At 43.3% G+C, this 18,147-nt stretch overlaps 2 protein-coding genes across 13 annotated transcripts in view; both read right to left on the bottom strand.

Moving 5' to 3' along the window:
- Positions 1–5,804, bottom strand: part of ddhd2 (DDHD domain containing 2) — a 7,712-nt gene extending 1,908 nt beyond the window's left edge. For 3 of the 6 annotated variants that reach the window (XM_020483634.1, XM_031825384.1, XM_020483637.1), the window contains exons 1-11: positions 5,102–5,256; positions 4,387–4,589; positions 3,880–3,969; positions 3,631–3,748; positions 1,757–1,846; positions 1,508–1,649; positions 1,190–1,398; positions 988–1,049; positions 747–875; positions 530–619; positions 20–172 (exon numbers count right to left, since the gene is read on the bottom strand). In XM_020483634.1, coding sequence (XP_020339223.1) covers positions 20–172; positions 530–619; positions 747–875; positions 988–1,049; positions 1,190–1,398; positions 1,508–1,649; positions 1,757–1,846; positions 3,631–3,748; positions 3,880–3,969; positions 4,387–4,589; positions 5,102–5,237 — 1,422 coding nt within the window. In that variant the 5' untranslated portion in view covers positions 5,238–5,256. Of the gene's footprint in view, positions 1–19; positions 176–529; positions 620–746; positions 876–987; positions 1,050–1,189; positions 1,399–1,507; positions 1,650–1,756; positions 1,847–3,630; positions 3,749–3,879; positions 3,970–4,386; positions 4,590–5,101; positions 5,257–5,413; positions 5,484–5,757 lie in introns of those variants that run through there. The other 3 variants (XM_020483635.1, XM_020483636.1, XM_020483633.2) reach the window with 2 other exon arrangements.
- On the bottom strand, positions 5,758–15,741 carry plpp5 (phospholipid phosphatase 5). 7 transcript variants are annotated; one of them, XM_031825386.1, is made up of 9 exons: positions 13,662–13,837; positions 12,751–12,870; positions 11,522–11,630; positions 11,136–11,226; positions 9,957–10,145; positions 9,599–9,769; positions 7,467–7,653; positions 6,921–6,970; positions 5,758–5,840 (listed from the first exon to the last, which is right to left on the bottom strand). In XM_031825386.1, the coding sequence occupies exons 2-9, from the start codon at positions 12,819–12,821 to the stop codon at positions 5,824–5,826; spliced, it is 885 nt and encodes a 294-aa protein (XP_031681246.1). In that variant the 5' UTR covers positions 12,822–12,870; positions 13,662–13,837; the 3' UTR covers positions 5,758–5,823. The 7 variants fall into 7 exon arrangements, 6 of the variants coding, with proteins under 6 accessions (XP_031681246.1, XP_020339228.1, XP_031681247.1 ...); XM_020483639.2 differs by lacking the exon at positions 5,758–5,840 and adding an exon at positions 5,855–6,125; XM_031825387.1 differs by lacking the exons at positions 5,758–5,840; positions 13,662–13,837 and adding an exon at positions 15,531–15,650 and having other exon boundaries at positions 6,725–6,970.
- Between the last annotated feature and the right edge of the window lie 2,406 nt (positions 15,742–18,147).

Here is an 18,147-nt window from a genome sequence, read left to right as displayed (position 1 = left end):
GTCACTGTTGTTTGTTTACCTGGCCAATGCCAACGTCAAAGTACTTGTAATCCACTGGGCTGGTGGAGGGGGCGCCTGAAAGGAGGGTCGGGTGTTCTTGGACTTGGGAATACACACCGGCAATGCCGGGGATGCCAGGAACTGGGTGTGAAGTTCCTGTCCTGGATTCCTGCTGCTGGGCCAAAGGAGAGAGCGAGAGAGAGAGGAGCTCCAATAACAATCTAAACAATGAGTCTACATCACAAATGGCATACTATTCCCTACATAGTGCACTTCTTTTGACCAGGGCCCAAGTAGTGTCCTATGTAAGGAAAAGGGTGTTTTTTGGGACACTACTTCTAGCTTCCAGCCTTTTACAAACAGTTAGGATAGAATATTGTCATGGCCGAGACAGACAGGAAGCTATGCACAATGGATCCAATAGACTGGAACGTTAGATCAAAGATTTTGAACACTGGGGAAAAATTTCACATGGTGTTTATGTGCAATGACTGAATCCATTTGGATGTGAATGAGAGATAGGTCATACCCCTCTCCATCTCTTCAACAAGTACATGATCTTCTTGCAAGGCCCCAAGGGTATTCCCAAGTCCTTGAAGAATGTCTCTGAACACAGCCCCTAGTGAATAGACAGAGGACACAAACAGTCATTAGACAGTCACACACACACACAAACATACACACACACACATATGCACACACACATATGCACACACACATATGCACACACACACGCACATGCTTACCAGTGATTCTAAGTCCATCTGCTCCTTTGGAAGCATTTGGACATACTTGCCCAATCCAAAGTTCCTAAGTGTGTCCTCAAAGCTCTCAAAGTCTAATGGGGTTGCTTCACTTGGACTGCTGACGCTACTCTGAAGCACAAGACATACAGGATTAACATCAAGCTAATTAGATTAAAAATGCTTGTGGTTATGTCCATGACCAAAATTGAGTTGTACATTTTGGCAGTAGTCTGTTACTTACTCCCTCTTCATCTTTGTTCCTTCTTTCTTGATTTGTTAGAAGGTCAAAGAGGATCAGAGAACCTAGAAAAGTCATATAAATAAAGAATAAAACTTACTATAATGGTTATCAATACTAGCCTTGTCTAAAGACAAAAGAGAGAGAGAGAGGAATAAGTTAGGAGGGGCTTTAAAAAATTAGGAGAGGTCTATGAGGTACTGACCCAAACTGTGTCCAGCCAGTGACACTTCCCCAGTGAATTGTGGGTGTCGCTGGAGGAAGACTTGGTGGAGGCGGTTGATCTCTGAGGCCACAGTGTCTATGATGGTCTGGCAGTATGTGGGGCTGTTGTAGAAGAACAGGTCCAACACCGTGCTGTTGCTGAACTGACGCAGACGACTGATGCTGGGCAGGGTGATCCTCTGGATATCACTGTATGGTGAGTGTCAAAGTGTGTTGTTAAGAGATAGAGAGAGAAAAGAAGAGAGAGAGAAAGAGACAGAGAATGAGCGAGAGAGAGTGTGTGTGTACAAGGCCTTACTCATCCACCCCAGTGGCATCACCATGTAGCACCCCGTGCCAGTCGACTGGCAGGAACTCAACACGGCCCATGTGGGTCCCATCTTGACTCTGCTTGAAGTGACTGCACAGTAGGTTGAGAGAGGCACCCCGGAAATCATTCACTGCATGGGGGAGAGAGGGACAAAAGAGAGAAGGGAGGTCATTCATTCATTTAGCTGTATTTCTATGAAAGGTCGGTAAAGGGGTAAGGATCAAAGGTTCTACACACCACACTGAACGACCCCACGCAGCTGGATGTCACAGGTTGGTCCAATGCCATGCACCATGAACACAAGGTGGTCCACTTGGTCAGGTTCTCCTGAAAAACCAACAACACAAATAATGTACAGTGCCTTCGGAAAGTATTCAGACCCCTTGACTTTTTCCACATTTTGTTACATTACAGCCTTTTTCTACAATGGATTACATTTTTTAAAAATCCTCAGCAATCTACACACAATGCCTCATAATGACAAAGCAAATTTGCAAATGTATTACAAAAAAGTATATATATATATATATATATATATAGCTTATTTACGTAAATATTCAGGCCCTTTGCTATGAGACTCGAAATTGAGCTCATGTGGATATTAATTAATTGGAATCCACCTGTGGGAAATTCCATTGATTGGACATGATTTAGAAAGGCACACACCTGTCTGTATAAGGTCCCACAGTTGACAGTGCATGTCAGAGCAAAAATCAAGCCATGAGGTCAAAGGAATTGTTCGTAGAGCTCCGAGACAGGATTGAGTTGAGGCACAGATTTGGGGAAGGGTAAATGTCTGCAGCATTGAAGCTCCCCAAGAACACAGTGGCCTCCATCAATCTTATATGGAAGAAATTTGGAACCACCAAAACCCTTCCTAGAGTTGGCCGCCTGGCCAAACTGAGCAATCAGAGGAGAAGGGCCTTGGTCAGGGAGGTGACCAAGAACCCTATGGTCAGTCTGACAGAGCTCTAGAGTTCCTCTGTGGAGATGGGAGAACCTTCCAGAAGGACAACCATCTCCTCAGCACTCCACCAATCAGGCCTTTATGGTAGAGTGGCCATACGGAAGCCACTCCTCAGTAAAAGGCACATGACAGCCCACTTGGAGTTTGCCAAAAGGCACCTAAAGACTCTCGGACCATGAGAAACAAGATTCCTGTCACCATCCCTACGGTGAAGCATGGTGGTGGCAGCATCATGCTGTGGGGATGTTTTTCAGCGCCAGGGACTGGGAGACTAGTCAGGATTGAGGGTAAGATGAACAGAGCAAAGTACAGAGAGATCCTTGATAAAACCTGCTCAGGACCTCAGACTGGGGCGAAGGTTCACCTTTCAACAGGACAATAACCCTAAGCACACAGCCACGACAACGCAGGAGTGACTTCACGACAAGTCTCTGAATGTCCTTGAGTGGCCCAGCCAGAGCCCGGACTTGAACTCGATTGAACATCTCTGGAGAGACCTGAAAATAACCATGCAGCAATGCTCTGCATCCAACCTGACATAGCTTGAGAGGATCTGCAGGGAGGAATTTGAGAAACTTCCCAAATATAGGTGTGCCAAGCTTGTAGCGTCATACCCTAGAAGACTTGAGGCTGTAATCGCTGCCAAAGGTGCTTCAACAAAGTACTGAGTAAAGGGTCTGAATACTTATGTAAATGTGATATTTACATTTTTTTTTATTTTTTTTTTTATACATTTGCTAATATTTCTAAAAACCAGTTTTTGCTTTGTCATTATGGGGTATTGTGTGTAGATTGATAAGAAAAACAACAACGTTTTAATAAATTTTAGAATAAGGTTGTAACGTAACAAAATGTGGAAAAAGTCAAGGGGTCTGAATACTTTCCGAATACACTGTATACTGTGTAAGGAATTGTCATTTGTCATCATGTAATTATCAACATGTACTGTAAATTATCCTCAAATGCATTAGAGGTTCCAAAAACCTGAGATCTCCGTACACAATGTCTGTCTGTTGTTCAGGCCAATTACCAGCACTGTTGGCATTTAATACACATGGTAGTACAGTAGAGGAGGCACTGAGCTGTAGAAATTAAAGCCCTCAGTGAAGAGGGGAGGCCTGGCTCATACATTTGAGGGCTTTACCTTCAGGTAGCTCTACTCTAATACCCTCCAGCCCCCTCTTGACCATCCTGGGTTGACTCTGCTCAGAGGGGAGGCTTATCCAGTCCTTCAAGGGGATTGTCTGTTGCTGTGTCATAAGCTATCGGAGACAGAGCAAGGTCTATAAACTCTTGAGTTGCATAAGCTCTATTTTACAGCGCAATATTGACCTGGTCTTTACAGACAGTATACTACAGTGGGCTAATTGTAATCATGAATGGGGAGTCATACCGTAGGGCTGTGCAACACCACCGTTTCTCCAGTGGGGAATTGTATCTTCTTCATCCAGTCATTCAGCTTCACTGCCATCATGTAGGCCTCCTTAATACAGTGATACAAATGTAATGGACTGGGGTTCGAACCCGCGTCTCCTGCCCTCCAGGCATTAGCTCGGGTAGTTAGAGCAAGTCTTGGGGCGTGCAGTTGACTCGGGTTGAAATCCAGTCAGTCATAAAATGTTATTCACAATGTAATCAAGGTTTGATAAATTGACAGATTAACTAACAAGGTCATTACCAATCTGCAGTATACCTCTTCAGACTGTAGAAATAAGTAAATACTGGCCCCACAATACTACGGTACTAAGATAAACACCAAGGTAACAGGGTAGATATCACTTTGTAATGATGTGTGCATCTGATATGGCACCCTATTCCCTATATACAGTAGAACATTACTTTTGACCAGGGCCCTGTGTACTATATAGGCACCAGGGTTCCATTAAAGACTGTGTCCTACCTCCAGGACTAGGCTGGTGTCCTCTGGGTAAGGGGTGTAGGAGATGTCCTTGTCTCCTTTGTGGAACCAGGAGCAGCGCCTCACCTCCAAGGGGGGCTGCTCCCAGTACACCGCAAAGCACTTCCTCTCCTTCAGCCTCACGTCGAAACGCCTCCCTTCTGTGGCTACCACCACCTCCACTTCTTCCTCCCCACTGGTCTCCCCTGTTAGGAGCAAACCCACAATTATGAGGACATCATTATAATCATCTTTATCATTGCTGTTATCATCAGGGATCACTTCATTCAACTGGACTTAAGGGTTATCTGTACAAATAATATTTTCATTCAATTCAATTCAAAATTGTGAGTAACGATAACGTGTTACCATTCTACTACCAGGCTATTACCACTTTATTCTATCCTCTAATGTAAAGTGCTACCATTATCTTAATAAGGCTCTATTGCATGAACAATGGTTCACTCCGAAGTAGGGATGAGTTGTATTCTTGTTTCGGGGTACTACATCACATAGTTTGTGGTATAGAGGGGTAACAATACGAGAACAATGTCTTTAACTGTATATGGTTTTAACTGTATACTTGACATTTGAAATGATTTCCCTCTGTATATAAATAAACTAATTCATGAACATTTCATGTGTATTACATGTGTATTAGTGTAATGTGTATTGTATTAAATGTGTATTTGTAAAAGTGTGATGAATAGTCTCATGCCATGTTTGTGTGTCTCCTCCAGCCGTAGAGAATCCTCTCTGCTGAATGGGATCCAGGAGCTTCTACAGTCCACCGGATTCTGGCAGTGGAACCAATGGTGCTGCACCGGCTCATATACACCTGTCACACCTTCCATGGCAGATAGATCAGTGAAGCTATGTGAGAGTGGGAGTAAATAGAATATATTAGAATAAGAGTAGGACAGAAAATAATATTAAATAGATTTCTTAGATATTCCCCATAGGGGACTTCCATATTTTTTGTCTGCTTTTAAAGAACAGAACGACACGAATAAATGGAAAACAAGCTCACCTACTGTCTGAAGACAGAGGTGTAATTTGATTGGCTCAGGTTGGTCACCCAGTAAGCTTTAACACGCTAGCTGTGAGGCACAAACAGAATTCTAATATTTACACATTCATCTGGTGCTGGGGTTCAGGGAAAATAGCATTGTTTTAGATGCTATAGAGGAACTGACATCTGGATCTTTAGCATAGATTGTGCATACCATCTCACAACATACTGGGAATGTTTGTTTACCTTGGAACTTGACACTTAACCATGGTGCTGGGAGTGAATATAGTCAATTCATCACTTATACTATTACAACTAACATTCTTTGAAGTAGAGAGCAGACATCAGAAATAGCTACATACCTTCAATGTACAGCTAATGTTATAGTATGGCTCTATCAAATATGGCAGTTCCTCCTGAGTGGATCTCTAGGATGTCTCTCTCTCTGTTGAAAGTTGCAAATAGTCTTCCTTAGAATATATAAAAATCCAAAACCATTTAGATATTGTTAAACACAAAAAGACACAAAGGTTTGTTGAGGTTTCCAACAGGGTGGACTTTCCTCTGATACACTTTACTTGTCGCAAGCAGGTCCCAACACTCGTATGTTCTGAATGACATCACCGGTTTAGTGATTCAGTAGTAGGATCAAAGGTCAATTTCCATGACGATAGAGAGATGTGTAGCAACACAACAGTAAACCTGTAGGCTATAAATCACTGGCAGAATCCTAAAGAAATTACAAAAATCATAACTCAATAATAATACCTAGCTAAGAGGATTCCAAGCTTTGAGTGGGTAATGGGAACATCTGCAAGTTTAATTATATTTAGTGTGTATGTGTGTGTGTGTGGGGGGGGGTAATTTAAGAAAAAATGTCAGCCTTGACAATTCAGTCAGTCCATATCTACACTTCTATCTCAACAGATCTAGAACAGACTGAAGTGTAAAGGCTACTTGGCAACTGAATAGGCTAGGTGTCAGTCTGTGTTCTGCTTCTCCTACATAAAGACACAATGTTCCAGCTGTTAACCAGTAGAGGCTGGCTCATAATAATGGCTGGAACGGCACTAATGGAATGGCATCAAACACATTGAAAACGTGTTTGACACCATTCCACCAATTCCGCTCCAGCCATTACCACGAGCCCATCCTCCCCAATTAAGGTGCCACCACCCTCCTGTGCTGTTAACATACTGTGCTGTAGAACATAAACCACATGGATGATTGGCTTCAGCGAGAGCATGGGTGAAGTTCCCTACTTAACAAAAACTGTTGAAAACCATATTGACATTTGACGATGTAAAGAAAGTCTGCTGAATCCGTACATTCCCTGGTAACAAACTTTATTGGCACAGTATTGTAAACAACGTACTATACATACAGTATCTGTAAGTGCATTAAAAAAGGAGAATTTTGGCATCTTAAGTGATCAAGAAAGACTCCATATGATTAATTAATTTTCTCATTAGATTTGGATTAGTCATAGATTTATAAAACCGAGATTGCTAGCATGTCCCCTTACTTGTGATCCAACGTAACCGTGGAGGTCCTTTCACTTCTATATAATTGGTCCTTCAAAGATTAGAAACATTGATATTAGCATGACAGCCTGGGAATGCAACCCTGTTTTTACAGTAGTACTGTTTCTCTTCTTGGAATAGACCAACAGACAGCACTGATTGAGTGAGGAGCAGACTACTTGGTACCGCTCCTCTCCAACTAAAGTTGTTTGTTTGTTTGTTTGTTTTTCCAGAGTGGAGGTCTGGATCTGCAATCACAGGGCTGATGGTCTAGGATCAGGTTCCCCCTGTCCATATAATCTTATTCATCATGATTTGAAAATAAAATGAGAGGTTGCGTCCCAATAACCTCTCTTTTCTCCCAAAGTGTGCACTTGTTCACTTCCCTTCATGGATTTGAAAGGAAATTACTGGTACATGGAACTCTAACACATACACCAATCCAATGCTTTTACATGCATGGGGATTATTACACGAGTGCACACCACAGGAAGAAGGAGAGATTATGGGGATGCACCCAGTACAGAAGCAGGCCTAGGGCTCCTTACAGAGGCAGAAGGTATCCTGAGTTGGCTTGCTGGGCCTGCTGCTCCTGCTGCTTGCGCTCCTGTGCCGCCGGGACTACTTCCCTGTGCAGCAGGGGCCTGTGGCTGTCTGAGTCACTGAGAGATGGGTAGTGCTGCCAGTAGCCCAGACAGGCAAACACCAACCCCAGCAGAGAGCCCACCAGGACATCTGGAGAACAAAAATATTAGAATTATGTTCAGTTTACATTTCTATTTCAGCAATTTAGTGAATGATCTGTAACCAGCCAATATAATTGTAATTTACCACACTTGAAACAGGGGTTGTGTTGATTGTGGTGGGCATTATTTTGAAAATAAAGACATCAAAAGTTGATCAGGGCTTGTGAAAGCCAATGACAAAGCCTGAAGGTCAAAGCAGAGCCAGTCGCCATGTGGGATAAGGCAACACTTTATCAATAGGCCCATTACAGTGGGAATGTGAGGTCTAAGGAATTGGCTGTAGAGCTCCGAGACAGGATTGTGTCAAGGCACAGATCTGGGGAAGGCTACCAAAAAAATGCTTCAGTATTGAAGGTGCCCAAGAACACAGTGGCCTCCATCATTTTTAAATGGAAGAAGTTTGGAACCACCAAGATTCTTCCTAGAGCTGGCCGCCCGGCCAAACTGAGCAATCGGGGGAGAAGGGCCTTGGTCAGGGAGGTGACCAAGAACCCTATGGTCACTCTGACAGCGCTGAGGCACAGATCTGGGGAAGGGTAAATGTCTGCAGCATTGAAGCTCCCCAAGAACACAGTGGCCTCCATCAATCTTAAATGGAACAAATTTGGAACCACCAAAACCCTTTCTAGAGTTGGCCGCCTGGCCAAACTGAAGAATCAGAGGAGAAGGGCCTTGGTCAGGGAGGTGACCCTATGGTCACTCTGACAGAGCTCTAGAGTTTCTCTGTGAAGATGGGAGAACCTTCCAGAAAGACAACCATCTCTGCAGCACTCCAGCAATCAGGTCTTTATGATAGAGTGGCCAGACGGAAGCCACTCCTCAGTAAATTGCACATGACAGGATGCTTGGAGTTGTGCCAAAAGGCACGTAAAGGACTCTCAAACCACGAGACACAAGATTCTCTGGTCTGATGAAACCAAGATTGAACTCTTTGGCCTGAATTCCAAGCGTTGGGTCCGGAGGAAACCTGGCACTGTCCCTACGGTGAAGCATGGCAGCATCATGCTGTGGGGATGTTTTTCAAAGGCAGGGACTGGGAGACTAGTGAGGATTGAGGGAAAGATGAACAGAAAAAAGTGAAAACCTATGAAAACCTGCTCCAGAGCACTCAGGACCTCAGACTGGGGTGAAGGTTGACCTTCCAACAGGACAATAACCCTAAGCACACAATGCAGGAGTGGCTTCAGGACAAGTCTCTGAATGTCCTTGAGGGGCCCAGCCGGAGCCCGGACTTGAACCCGATCGAACATGTCTGGAGAGACCTGAAAATAGCTGTGCAGCAATGCTCCCCATCCAAACTGACAGAGCTTGAGAGGATCTGCAGAGAAGAATGGGAGAAACTCACCAAATACAGGTGTGCCAAGCTTGTAGCGTTATACCCAAGTAGACTCGAGGTTGTAATCACTGCCAAAGGTGCTTCAACAAAGTACTGAGTAAAGAGTCTGCATACTTATGTAAATGTGATCTGTTGTTTTTTTAAATACCTGTTTTTGCTTAGTCATTATGGTGTATTGTGTGTAGATTGAAGGAAAAAACTATTTAATCAATTTTAGAATAAGGCTGTAATGTAACAAAATGTGGAAAAAGTAAAGGGATCTGAATACTTTCCGAAGGCACTGTATGTACACATTAAGTTTCAAAAGTATTGGGACAATGACACATTTTGTTGTTGGGGGGACTATGTACAAAAAGTGTTGTAATTCCTAAACTGTACCCTAAAATTAAAGCTGACGGTCTGCACTACCTCATAGTCATTGTATCATTTCAAATCCAAAGAGCTGGAGTACAGAGCCAAAACAAAAAATGTGTCACTGTCCCAATACTTTTGGAGCTCACTGTATATTTATGTTCAAATTGTTACCAAACCCTTTAGTTCCACACTTCAATCAAACCTCTTTTAGTTTCTGTTGAGTGTTAGCTATCAAGCTGTCTACCTTGCCAGTGATGCTTGTAGTCGCAGGTCCTGGACATGGCGATGAGGATGGCAAAGAGGAGAGGGGCGAGGAAGGCACAGAGTCGCCAGGCTTTGCCCCGTCCTGCAGGACTAAAGCAGTGCAGCTTCCCCGCCACATACAGAGCAGTGAAGCCCAGACCAGCAAAGGCAACTGAGAAGGCAACACATAGAGAGAAAGGTCAAGGTCTTGGATATGTACAGTATAATGTAGTTGGCTGACCTAAAGAACGGTTTATGATATAAAAGTGTTAGTTGTAATCAACTGGCGCCAGCTGTCATGAGTGTTACTGGTAAAGTGTGTGTGTGCATGCGTGCATGGACCTTAGGTATGCTCTCACATGAGGAGTGTCCGCTAGGGAAGCTCTTCCTCCCCTCCTCTACGGTGTCGGGGTCTCCACTGCATCGCAGCTCCGTGTTCATCTGACCATCAGGGAAACAGCGGTAGAAGAAATCTGGCCGCGGCCTGCCCACTGCCAATTTGATAGCGTTGGTGAAAACCCCATTGAGTACCAGAGTCAACGTCACAGCTGAAAGGAACACAGAGACTGTATGTATTCTGTAGTATGACGTGACAATATTTGACATGTAAGTCAATCAGAAAGAGACTCTGGTGTGGCCTATGTGGTCCAGTGGTTACAGCCACTGACCACTGTTCGTCTCCGACCCACTGCCCTTTCCCTCCCCTATCTCCCCCGTTTACTATCTCTTCAATTTAGCCCATAAAATATGAAAGGATTGGGACTGCCTCACTGATTTAAAATATATTTTACAAAAAATGTGTCTTGTACTTCATACTGTTTTGCTCATCATGAGTCAAAACATCTTCATGGGTTATCTACAGTAAAAGTAGATATGACATTTTCATGTAAAAGCAAGCTTATCTTAGTTCTTAAAAATGTCAATTTGTGAAACAATTTATTGCCTTGAATGTTGTCTATGGCTGCGTTAAGACAGGCAGGCCAATTCTGATCTTTTTCACTAATTTTTTGACCAATCAGATCAGCCATGAAAAATTACTGGGGGAAAAAAATCTGAATTGGGCCGCATGTGTAAACGCAGCCAAAGACTTTATGGTCTTAATCATAACCCCGCCCTCTGCGGAGACTGAAACTACAAGATGCATCCGGTTTTCAGGGGAAATGGAAAGAGTGCCTTTGACGCGACTTCCACTTTTGGACGTTAACAAGGTGATGCTCCATCTTAACTCCTCCTCCACATTTACTGGACTGGTTAAACAGTGCAGAAGATAACCTCCCCTGACAGGTGTTTTTTTCTCATCAGGACCAGAAAGAAAGAAACGCAGCTTAGGCATTTATTTTACGCCTGCTACGTTAGGTTACCCTAACCCTAGTCTCAACCACAACCCTAACTTCGTGTCCACATCCCGGTTAAACCTTTACCCTCAACCGTAGTTCATTAAACTGTTATCTTGCCTTAAAGGGGAGTCCAAATCCATTGAGTTTGCCTGCAGCTACTTTGCAGAAAGGAGGGGTTTCCGAGCGTGACACTGTACCTACCCAGAGAGGCCTCCTTAATGTCCCTCTTCTCTGTCTTGTTCAGGAAGGCAAACAACATGATGACAGCCATAGGGGTGAAAAGTGCTATGCTCTGCAAAACAGAAGGAAAGGAAAAAACAGTTTTATGTGTGCATGAAAATTACTTAATCCAATTTGTTCTGATAATCATTTTGATATTGAAACCAGACTGTCTTGACAAAATTCAGACCCAAAAGTGCAAGCCTACAAGGTGACAGTGACAATAGGAAAAACTCAATTTGGAGAGGAAGAGACCCTGTTAGGAACCAAACCATTGAGAAGAAGTTAATTTTCTTTGGCTGGCTGTTGTAAATACGTTATAATGGAGGTTAATTATGCAGACTGTCATTAGTAGTACTGGTACTTACAAACATGAGTTTGGTAGGAACGTGGTCATTCTCCACATGGTGGAACTTGTAGAGCCACATCTCCTCTGGCTGGATCTCACGAGAGAAAGGAGGTAGCACCTCCGTCACACTAAGAGGACAGAGAGAATCATTGGTAGCTGTTGTAGTATTACATAAGGAAACATCTCCAATATACTTGTATGGTGATTGACTGTCATAGGACTTGCAAAGACAGCACAAACAGATCTGGTACCAGGCTGGGCAACAGCACCTATACACATGAATCTAAAGTTGCTGTAAGCTTACTGTTAGGAATAGTCAATTGCTTAGGTGTGGGAAGATTATGGATGCAAAGACAAGGCGAAGACTTATGTAAAAAATAGACAGACAGAACTTGTGCACAAGTGAGATCGGTACGATACTCAGAGGAGTTCACAACAATCTGACCCTCAAGGCCAGAAAGCTACTTAAATACTTGCTACATTTATTAGTGATCACCATTAGCTGCTGTTAAGGCAGCAGCTACTCTTCCTGGGGTCCAAACACATTAATGCACATCACACAAAAAAATGTAACAGTACATCATAACATTATTACACCACTACATATCTACAACACAAAATGTATAGTACCACCATACAGCAATAGTACAATATACGTGTGTAGAGTGCATGTGTGTGTGTGCGTATGCATGCGTGCCTGTGTGTGTGTCTCTTCACAGTCCGCATTGTTCCATAAGGAGTACATTTATCTGTTTATAAATCTTATTTACTGCTTGCATGAGTTACTTGATGTGGAATAGAGTTCCATCTAGTTATGGCTCTATGCAGTACTGTGCGTTTCCCGGAGTCTGTTCTGGACATGAGGACTGTGAAGAGACCCCTGGTGGCATGTCTTGTGGAGTACTGTATGCCTGGGTGTCTAAGCTGTGTGCTAGTCGTTTGAAAAGACAGCTCGGTGCCATCAGCATGTCAATACCTCTCACACAGACAAGTAGTGATGCAGTCAATCTCTCCTCTACTTTGACCCAGTAGTGATGCAGTCAATCTCTCCTCTACTTTGATCCAGGAAATATTGACATGCATGTCATTGATGTTAGCTCTCTGTGTACACTTAAAAGCCAGCCTATCTCTGTTCATTCTCCAAGACCCTGGGCAAAACATTAATCAAGGTTGTTGTCCAGACCACTTGGGTCAGAGTGAATAGTATATTTGATACTCCATCTCTATCATTAAAAACCGCCAACTTACCAGAACACTGCAAACAACAGTAGACGGGTCAATACGTCAAAGACGAAACAGTCATTTAGACTCCTCCTCATCTTCTAGCCTAGCTTGTCATCAAACTAGCCCAGGGGTTCTGCTTAGGGCCTAAAGGACAGGAGGAGAATGGAGACATGTCATACACTATAGAAGAGTTGGATGATTCAGGAGGGCCCAAATTTGAAAGTCCTTTTCTCAGACTACAACATAGTTATAAAAAGTCTGACGGACATTTTATCAGTGAGTGTCATCATGGCATGTCGCTGCCTGTATGATGCAAAGAAGTACATTCCTAAATGCATCAATGGATATACATTGTTTTCAATTTGTTAGACAGCTACTGAAGCCACCACTATGCATTGCAATCACCAAACGGTCAGTGCTATCCGGCTTCTTTGGGACGTGCCTACCCTAACCTCTTACCATTTTAAAGAGACGTTCCAAAGATCCCGGATTGCAAGGACCACCACCAAACAAAATGACATCAGTCATCACATTCTTCAAATTAGCAGACTACTAAATTAGGCCTAAATAGTGCTGTACCATGCATAACATAACCCTGGGCAACAGGCAGAGAGAGCAGTTGGACATTAAAGCTGTATAAGGACCCAATGTAAACATGACACGTAGCCTACTGATACAGCACGGCATGTATGAGTAAACTGCGTAATTCAGCCAAAATCCAATTATTTGGCTCTTTAAAATTCAGGCGGACAGCCAAATATATGAGTTACGGTGGTTTATGCATCGGATTACAGAGTAATTTTCATAGGATACCTACCAGCATGCCACAATCATATCTGACTGGTTACTAGCTTGTACATCCGCAAACACGATACAGTAGCCTTCACCGGTTCTATCCCCCACTCCCTTGTTTTTACGCAGTATAGTATACAGACCTTTGAGCGCATCAAAGTATTCCAATCTTCGTCGGCTGTTGAACTGTTCCGGTAAAAGATGGAAAGAAAACCCATATCAAACTATTGTAGTCATCGTTTCACTACTATTGTTGCGCCCGACCAGGTAACTCTGGTACGACCTGCTATGCAAGGGATCATTATGAAACTGACTGAATGCGGAAGACAATACAATCCTTACCTGTCACTACATTAGAGTGACATCTAGAGGAATAGGCTGCACATCTCATCAGGCCTGAGTTGTACCAATTTGGCACACTAATAAAACATTTTTTTGTATCAATCTCCATTGTTTGTAATGGACCATTTCTGATTTCTTGAATACATGTCAATGTATTTGTCTTTCTTGAACGTGTGATGTAGGCTACACAAATTACTGTTTGAGGCCCTAGAGGGCATTAACAATCTGTCACGTAATTAAAAAAATCTCCATCAAAATCCGTCAGTTTAAGATAGAGATAGGGCGACTGTATGTGTTTTGTTGTTGTTGTTGATGCATGGGCTGCGTCTCAATTACCACAGCCTGTTGGCCTTCTGCATCTACGGTGGAAGGTGGGCGTTCTGCAGTGGTGTCTGTCAGACCATGAGACATCCCGAAAACGTCTGTAGCATCTGAACGGTTTGGCCTACAAACGAATATGGATTATCGAATATCCATTTATGAATGTGTTTTTCAATGTGTTTCAAAATCAAACAGCTAAATGATCCATGTTATGACAATCTTAAAATAAGTCCATATGTTAGCTTTGTAGATGATGTTAATAAGAACAGATTATCTGACACCAATCTGGCTATTATGTTAATAATCAGGCCCTACTAATGATCTCAGCTAATACAGAGCACAGAAAGGAGTAGGAAAATGAATCTGAAGTCAAATGAATCCATGAAGTTGGCCAAGGTAGCTTCAATTCATGATTGACTCCGTGTTTTATGGAAATCTTTGAAATCTTTGTGCAGCGCTACTAGCTCCACCTATGGCATATGATGTCATTCCAGATGTCGATTAACACTACTTGAAACTCTCAGTTGAAACACTAGTAAAACAGGCTCAACCAGGCATCTCACTTTTAATTTAACCAAGTCAGTTTAACAAGTTCCTATTTACAATGATGGCCTACCCTGGCCAAACCCTAACCCAGACTACGCTGGGCCATTTGTGCACCGCCCTATGGGACTCCCAATCACAGCTGGTTGTGATACAGCCTGGAATCAAACCAGGGTCTGTTGTGACGCCTCTAGCATTGAGATGCAGTGCCTTAGACTGCTGCGCCACTCAGGAGCCCAAAGGTTATGCAAGGCATCAACAACTATCTGTGGTGAAGTTTCACCTAGGTACAGATCTAGGATAAACTTCCCCTCCCCCAGCTTGGCTGTCGAAACGTTGGTATTACATTTTTGCATCTGAGCTCCTAGAGTGTGCGGCTCTCTTTTATTTTCACGTTTCTATTCCGCTAGCCAGCACCTTGTCTTATGTGTGTGCGTTTCTTTTTCTTCTAGATATGCGGAAGGACCACCAGAGGGCAGGCTGGTCCCATGGATAGTAGCCCAGCCCGGCATGTGAGTCAAGGTGATCAGAGGCAATTAAGCACAGCTGACGGTTCTAATGACCCATTCTCTTTCTCCTACAAGAGAGAGGAGGGAACCGACAGTGGGGGAGACTGGAGGAAGAAAATTGTGTTTGCTTCTACAAAGGAAAGGACGCACCTTTCGGAAGGGAGAAGAAGAGGACAAACTACCTATTAGGAATGGCCAGCACAGATCTGGACCACCACCCGAAGGGAGCTGTCCACGAACGGATCGTTAAGGCGGTGACGCTACCCGTGATTTTTGTTATAGTTTGAAGATACTCGCCTTGTGTTCCTTGTTCTTGTAAAGAAGAAGATTTGTGTTTTCATTGTGAGATCATCCTTGATTGTGTTGGAGAGTTTGAGACGAAAGAAATACCTCAATAGAGAAATTAGTTCAATTAAGAACCTGCCCCTGACTCGTTTATTTAACCTTTAGGCTTTAGAGCAACCTCAAACGACTTGGTCCAATCACATTTAATACAACCATCTTTAATCAAGCAGCTGGAGGGGAGCACTGTCTCTGATTTCACATGGAAGGACTCAAGGAAAAAATGGTTCCATGTCCCTTATATAGTCTGAGGTGATAATACAATCATATTGTTCACACAACAGTTATTTCAATACAAGCAACAGTTATGGAACACAATAGCTTGTGTTAGGATGCAGACATACCAGGGGCCTGTTGCACAAAAGTAGAATTAAGACATCCGGGATAAATGACTCAGCTGAGCTCAATGAAGCCAAAACATGTGCGTCCAGGCTTAATTGGTTGCACAAAGACCAAGCCAGGATGAGCAGACACGGATTCATTAAGCCAGGTGAAACCAATCCTGGATAGGTGCGCGCTCACGGCTCACTCAAATAGACCCCGCCACAGATCACAGATTAACTGATTTACCATGGCAACTAGAGCCGCGTACTTTTCCCCGTCGGAAGCACAAATCCTCATGGAGGCATACGAGGAGGTAAAAGATATAATTAAGAAGAAAGGCAACACCGCCACAGTGATAAAGCAAAGAGAAAAACCGTGGCAAAGTATTGCAGACCGCCTGAATGCGTAAGTAGTGCACAATTACACACTCACCGCTCCGCTGAAACATCACAATTACAATTCAAATATTTAATTCACATCTCCAAAAATGCAGTTGTACTGTAATTATGAAACGGTAAAAATTTTTATTGAAATGCACTGCAGATATGAGTGAAATTGTGTAAAGTAACTCCATCACACTGTATAAAGCTATGATAAATTTTTTGATATTTTTACTGAAAACAAGACAAAAATACCAAGTAATTTTTTGCAGTGTGACTCCATTAAGTGTGTGTGTGTGTGTGTGTGTGTGTGTAGATTAAACATGAACGGGCCAAAACGGACATGGCAGCAGGTCAAAATCAAATACAAGAACATTCTGCAGAATGGTATGGTCCCTGACTAATATTTAACAAAGCACAAGCATATATTGTACCCAGAAGGTGCCTGCTCACACATTGTCTGTACTGTTTTAGCAGTGAAAAAGAATACCCACAGACAAGGCACGGGTGGTGGGTCACCAAAGGCTGACCTTACCCCAGCAGAGGACATGGCCTTGGAGCTAAATAAAGGCAGGCCCGTCTTAGAGGGGATCCCTGGGGGGAAAGAGACGAGCATAGGTTCCTCCCAAGATGCCACCCGCTTCATTCAAGGTATGTCCTTCCATCTCTACATGGGATACAACCACATTCATATTGAATCAATTTGGACTGTCTGACTTTGGTTTACCTATTGCCTTGCAGTGTCTGGCAGCACTGTGTTCCTGTTAGAGCCACCAGCACAAGCACCAGACGATGCTGATCCAGTGAGTACTCCATCAAAGGCATACTGTAGGCCTGGCATGTCTTGTCTACTAGCTTCAATATGAATCCGATTAAATGTGATAGGGTGAAGGCCCCAGTGCAGCAGCAACAGCACATGATGGAGACGATGATGAGGAGGAGACCATCTCTCTGGATTCCAGAAGGCATGAGGTATCATGTTAAGACTGTGAAAGTACTATTTACTCTACAATGGTGAGGAGTCCTCATCAAAATCAAAAAATCTAATTTCTTTTACAGGACCCAGATGCTATACAGTGGGAAAACCAGCCTGGCAACAGTGCGTATTAATAAAAGGACACCACATCCTGCCAAATTCCAGCTGCGCTAATTGTATTGTGTTCACAGAGCTCACAAGCTATCAGAAAGTTGTATGGCAATCACCTCCGGCGCCAAATAGAACTGGCAGACATAGACATTCAGTACAAGAAGAAAAAGATGGAAAATCTTGCACTGGAGTTCGAAATAAAAAAGAGGACAATTAGGAAACTGGACCTTGAAATAAAAAAACTTGAGAGGGAGGTGAGATATGCCTTCAATGTACACTGTATGCTAACTGTAACACAAATGTATTAATCATTATTTTTCTTTCCTCCCCCAGCTCCAAGAAGATGACACAGCTCAAAATAAAAATTTGGTATATTCTCGTAAAGTCAAGTGAGCCATGACATATGAGCTCTTATTGTGAGCACACAGGACGGTGGCATCTTTCTAAGTTTTTTTTTATTTTCCCAGCAATCAGTACAACCAAGTCATCGTTATAAGGCATCGCCCTCTTTTGCCCACCCCCCCAGCACCAGGTGTGGCCACTAGCCTATATGAAGGCCCAAAATTGTGTGTTCCTTTCTGCTCTGACAATGGCATGCCCATTCGTGCGAGATGTGGTGGATGAAGAAGCACTTGTGCTGAGGAGAGCCTTCAGGCGAGAAAGGGTCTTCAGGGACCGGTTGGACCCACTGGCCTTCCCTGATGACCATCTATATGAAAGATACAGGTTTTCTGCAGATGGCATCAGGTATCTATGCAGACTACTGGGTCCCAGGATTAAG

Source organism: Oncorhynchus kisutch, linkage group LG5 (genome assembly GCF_002021735.2).
Source record: "Oncorhynchus kisutch isolate 150728-3 linkage group LG5, Okis_V2, whole genome shotgun sequence".
Lineage (NCBI taxonomy): Eukaryota > Metazoa > Chordata > Actinopteri > Salmoniformes > Salmonidae > Oncorhynchus > Oncorhynchus kisutch.
The sequence above is the reverse complement of the archived record's forward strand: the minus strand, read 5'-3'. Positions and strand labels throughout refer to the sequence as shown.

What these genes read in the sequence shown, in the direction of transcription:
- plpp5 (XM_031825387.1), bottom strand. Translation starts at nt 12,821, where the DNA reads ATGAGGAGGAGTCTAAATGACTGTTTCGTCTTTGACGTATTGACCCGT. An exon ending in TTCCTACCAAACTCATGTTT is followed by an intron (nt 11,227 to 11,521) that starts GTAAGTACCAGT and finishes TCTGTTTTGCAG; the next exon opens with AGCATAGCACTTTTCACCCC. An exon ending in CTACAAGCATCACTGGCAAG is followed by an intron (nt 7,654 to 9,598) that starts GTAGACAGCTTG and finishes TTTGTTCTCCAG; the next exon opens with ATGTCCTGGTGGGCTCTCTG.